The sequence below is a fragment of the Eubalaena glacialis genome, chromosome 13 (assembly GCF_028564815.1).
Source record: "Eubalaena glacialis isolate mEubGla1 chromosome 13, mEubGla1.1.hap2.+ XY, whole genome shotgun sequence".
Lineage (NCBI taxonomy): Eukaryota > Metazoa > Chordata > Mammalia > Artiodactyla > Balaenidae > Eubalaena > Eubalaena glacialis.
In genome coordinates, this window is record NC_083728.1 from 28,781,976 (window position 1) to 28,787,109 (window position 5,134).

The following is a 5,134-nucleotide window of genomic DNA, read 5'->3' on the forward strand; positions in this document are numbered from 1 at the left end:
TTTCTCTCCCACCTACTCTATCCCTTCTAACTCAGGAGCAGCTCTGGCTCTGGGCCAACAGCCCCCAAGGTTCTATTGTCAACTTGCCTTTGCTGCAGAGGTCTCAGACTGGGGGCTGGGGGCCAGACTGGGGCGGGGGGCAGATATGTTTGCAGGCATGTTTTGTTTGCCCTGTCCATGCACTGTTTTTAAAATTATTATTATCAAATATGCTAAGAATCTAGAGTTTCCATGCACTCTGGATTCCCAGCTTCCTAGAACATTCTATAACTACCATTTTGGACCCATATGCCTGCAGTAGGGTGGGTAGGCCCCTCTCTAGCTTATCCCTGGTCGGCCTGCTTACATTTGGTCCCCATAGGTATTTCAGCTCAGTAAAAATTTATTGACTGCCTATTATGTGTAAAGGGCAATATCTTGAAACTGAGATACAGTGAACAAAACGGACACCCCCCTACCCCCACCCCCTTCATGGAGCTGTTTTAGGAGAATGTGAGCAACAATGAGTAAAACTATTCATTCTTTTTAGATAAGTGAATTAGGCTTCATATGAATTTGTGTCTTATTTATTGTCTCTGGGACCTAGGTTGGTCACTTCTTTGAGTCTCAGTTTCTCCATCTGTAAAAATGAGGTGACAATGACCCGTATCCCAGACTTGGAAGATTACAGGAGAGGATGGTATCAAATGTCTAGAAGACAGATTCCTCTCTCTCCTCCCCAATCCAGACTCTTCCCTCCTGGCATTCTGGATGTCTAGGTGGGGCTGTCCAACATAGCTTTCTGCTATGGCTGGAAATGCTCTAATCTGTGCTGTCTAGTATAGTGACCACTGGCCACATATGACTATTGAGCCCTTAAAATGTGGCTAGTGTGATTCAGGAACTGAATTGTGTGTATTTACTATAAATTTAAAGTTAAGGCTGAGTAGCCATATGTGGCTAGTGGCTGTTGAATTAGACAATACAGGTTTAGATGGCCTGAGCTACAGGTCCTCTTGAGGATCACCTAGACAGAGTCCCTTTCCCCCATTTTACACATGAAAGGGTTCAGGACTTGCTCTATGGGTTTTCTTCTGGCCCATCTCCAGGGGACTGCGGGGGGCACTTTGTGGCTCTAGCCCTTCCTTGGAAAAAGGGACAGGGGTGGCCTGATGGCTGGGGTACTGGGCCCTGATGCTTAGGTGATCATGTGGAGACTTGTGCATCCAGATGTGGGCCCTCCTGCCTATGCGTGTCCATCCTACTGCTGCTGGCAGATCCAGAGTCTGCTGGATGCTCCTAAGCAGGGCTGTGTGATCTTGGGCATTTCCAGCTTCTCTCAGAGCAGCATAGCTCAGGGCTGACGTTTCCACCTGACAGGCATCCATGGATCACTGTGGGCCTGGCATTGGAATTTCATACTGGAAGCTAATGGGTGTCTGGACTCCATTGGGGCAGGGGTGGGGACTTTCTACACTCCTCCTCCACAAGTTCTGCTGCTATGCCTGGGGCCTGGCATGTCTAGGCGGGTGGCACAGGGCAGCTTCCTGCCTGGGTGAGTGTGGGGTGGAGGTGGTACCAGGCTTCCTGTGGGTATTCCAGGTGGGGTGTGGAGTTGGAGCCCTTTCTCTTGGTCACTCAACCCCAAGACCCCTGCGCAAGCAACTCCCTGCTTGGAGGCAAGGGGCAGAGCCACCAACTTGCTGAATTAGCTTAATCAAGCTCGCCTCCCTGGGGTTCAGTTTACCCATTTGCAAGATGGAAATGTGAAGAGGACCCACTGAAGTTGAGCCGGCTGGTGCCCAGCACTCAGCCTGGAACCCCCTTTGCTTCCTTTAAAATGTGCCATGTCCCGTCTTTTCTGCACAGCCTGCCCGTGTCTTTCTTCTTTGGCACCTTTTTTTTCTCTCTGCCTCAGCTGGGCTGGGCCCACGGAGAAGGAGGGGGGTGGGCGGAGCCACAGGGCCGTGAGCGGGTGCTTTCTGCCTGCTGATTGGCTCTCTGTGAATCAAAGGCGTGGCCTTTACCTTTTAATGAGGAAGGCGTCTTCAACCTCTCTCAGTCTTTGCTGAGCCTTTGTCTGAGTGTGCTCTGCCCCTTTCTTTCTTTCCTCCCCTGCAGCCGTTGCGGTGTCCAGCTGCCAGCTTTCTGCCTGGATCTCTGTCTCCTCATTTCTCCAGTCTCCTCAGACAGAAGCCCTCGGGGTATGTAACAGCCATGCCTGTGGACACGCTGACTCCGGGAGCCCGAGACACCCCAGCCCTACCTTTCCGCCTACAGACCAAGGTCCCCAGCTACCCGCTACAGCGGCCAGCAGACTGTGGAGCCCGGAAACCTAGTGCTGTAGAGCGCCTGGAGGCCGACAAGGCCAAGTACGTCAAGAGCCTGCAAGTGGCCAGTACCCGCCAGGAACCTGTGCAGCCCCTGCTGTGCAAACAGCCACTCTTCAGTGCTGGAACTCGCCGCACGGTGCTCACGCCTAGCCGCCGAGTCCTGCCTGGCCCCGGCCGCCGGCCCCAGCTGGACCTGGACATCCTGAGCAGCCTCATCAACTTGTGTGATAGTCCTGTGTCCCCTGCTGAGGCCAGCCGTACCCCCGGACGGTCAGAGGGGGCCCGCCAGGCTCCCCCAGCCACCCCCCCACGCCCACCACCCAGTATTGCTGCAGTCCGCCGAGTGGATGTCCTTCCCCTGCCGGCGTCACCTGCCCAGCCCTGCCCATCACCAGGCACTGCCGCCACCTCTAGCCCGGCCCGGCCCCCAGGTTTGCAACGCTCCAAGTCAGACCTGAGTGAACGCTTCTCCCGGGCAGCAGCTGACCTGGAGCGATTTTTTAACTTCTGCGGCCTGGACCAGGAGGAGGCACGGGGATTGGGTGTGGCCCACCTAGCCCGGGCCAACTCAGACATCGTGTCCCTGGCTGGGCCCAGTGCTGGGCCGGCTAGCTCCGAGGGGGGCTGCTCCCGCCGCAGCTCTGCCACCATCGAGGAGCTGGCTCGGGAGCGCGTCCCCTATGGTGTGTCAGTGATAGAGCGCAACGCCCGGGTGATCAAATGGCTGTATGGGTTGCGACAAGCGCGGGAGACTCCAGCAGCTGAGGGCTAGGCCTCCATGGGACTCGACATTCGCCACGGGACAGATCTTACAGAAGCCATAGGCCCCTTGACCTCTCCTGCATCCATTCCCTTGCTTGGGGCAGACCAGAGGCTGCTGCCTCGTGTGAACTTGCTATAGAGGCAAAGGCTCAGAGGCTGGACCAGCATCCATCTGACAAGGACTGACCCGGAGAGAGTTGGCTCTTGACTTTGGACTACCGCCTACGACTCACATGTAGGGTTTTGACATGGATGTACCCCTGCTTGTAGGTTTGGATTTGGGGCACTTAGCCCTTCCCACTGAGAGTGAGGGACTAAGGGATCTCACCAGAGCTGTCTACCCAGCAGCTCTGTTTCTTTCTTCCTTCCTTGGCCTCTGTCCTTTACTGACTTCCTCTTCCTTACCCAGTGGGCCTTGGTTCCCTGGGAACTCACCCTGGGGTGGGGGTAGGAAGGAGTGGCCTATCCACATTCTTCAAGGGGCTTGCCAGCCTGGGCCTAGGTGGGTAGACTACAGAAAGGACTGGTAGGAGTCTGCACTGCTCTGACTTCCCTCCTCTTGGTTAATAAACACAAATGCTTGTTTTTCAAGGGCTGGGTCATCAGACTCTTCTGTGTACACAAGGGGAAGGGGTGGGGGAAGTCTTGGGGTGGGGCCTTCAAAACTCAGTGATTGTCCACCCCAGTATCTGGGGGGGGCATGAGGCCAGTGGCTGGCTCTGCCTGAGGCTTGCCTCACAGGGCACCCTCATAACCCTTCTGGGAGGCTAGCTGATGGGCCTCCTTCATAGTGGAGGACGCTGGGTCTGGCCACAGAGTGAATCGGGAAAGAACTGGGAAGAGGACTGGGGACTTGCCCCTGCACCAGGAAGGGGACCTGCCTGGGAAAGGCTGACAGGCACATGGACCCTCCCCAACCGTTAAGTGTTCTGCCCTTTCCCATCCCAGCCCAGTTCCCAAGAGGGCAGGAAGCTCAGAGAGGGCAAGCCCTGAACTTGAGGTCACACAGGCCATCGATTGGAGATTGGAAGTGGAAGTTCTTAGAGGAAGAGGGACTTGAGGTGGATAGCAAAAATGAGTGGCCTTGCCTCCAACTCTAGGTGACCCTTGGCAAGCCAGTCCTCCCTCTGTGGGCCTCAGTGGGAGAGTTGGAGGCATGGTCCTGTTTGGGTTGGGGAAGGGGAAGGAGGTGGCTGGCACTGGGCTTTGAGGTCTCGGCTCCCTCCAGGTTAGTTACCTGCTAGGAGACCCCCGTCCCTCACCCTTGGCTGGTGAAGCAGCCAGGGCCGGGCACACAAAGGGTGAGAGCCTGGGTGGCCTCTGTATCCCCTCTTCCCGTGGGGGGGTGGCAGGGCTGGGTGGTGCTTCCTCTCCCGCAGGCTGCCTGGGCTGCAGCACTCAGAAACAGGAAGCTCTAATGGGGGCCCTGGTGACAGGTTTGATGTAGGTTTTATTTTAAGCATAAAGAGGAGATTTCCGTTGGGCTGTTGACAAACATCCAGGTCAGCCCAGCTGTCTGTCTGTCTGACAATCCACAACCAGTCCCCAGGGGACTTGGCTGGGCCTGGGCCATTTGGGGAAACAAGGGGAAATCGGGTTATAGAAGAGGATGGTGTTCAAATTCATGAGAATGGAGTTCACCCCTCATGATACAGACGGGGAGACTGAGGCACAGGAGGGGGATGACCCGCCATAGGCTCCCAGCAAGTTTGGCAACGCAGGAGCTGCGCCTCCTGGTCCCCATGTTAAAGGAGTGATGGGGTCGGGGGGATAATCTGGGTAAGCTCTGCAGAGGTCGTGTCCTTTGAGGTGTCAAAGACCTTTCCCTCCAAGGCAACCCAGCCAGAATTCGGTGCTAAGGGTTGCCCCTTGCCATGAGCTGCCAGACCACCAGAAACACAAGAAGGTGGGAGTGTTGGCTGCATTTTACATGTGAAGAAATTGAGGTTCGGGTCACAGGACTGTTGGTGATGGGCTGGGAGACCCCTTGTTCCTGGAGGAAGTTTAAGTGCTGGGCTCAGACCTTTCATACTAAACCTGTCACTGAGTCCTCAAGGTGA

The 5,134-nt window shown here is 55.7% G+C and overlaps 1 protein-coding gene across 1 annotated transcript; it reads left to right on the plus strand.

Annotated features, from left to right (window-relative positions):
- Window positions 1-2,062: 2,062 nt before the first annotated feature.
- Window positions 2,063-3,646, plus strand: FAM110A (family with sequence similarity 110 member A). Its single transcript, XM_061209013.1, has one exon. The coding sequence runs from the start codon at window positions 2,197-2,199 to the stop codon at window positions 3,082-3,084; it is 888 nt and encodes a 295-aa protein (XP_061064996.1). The 5' UTR covers window positions 2,063-2,196; the 3' UTR covers window positions 3,085-3,646.
- Window positions 3,647-5,134: the final 1,488 nt, after the last annotated feature.

Coding starts and splice junctions, on each gene's coding strand:
- FAM110A (XM_061209013.1), top strand. CDS start 2,197: ATGCCTGTGGACACGCTGACTCCGGGAGCCCGAGACACCCCAGCCCTA.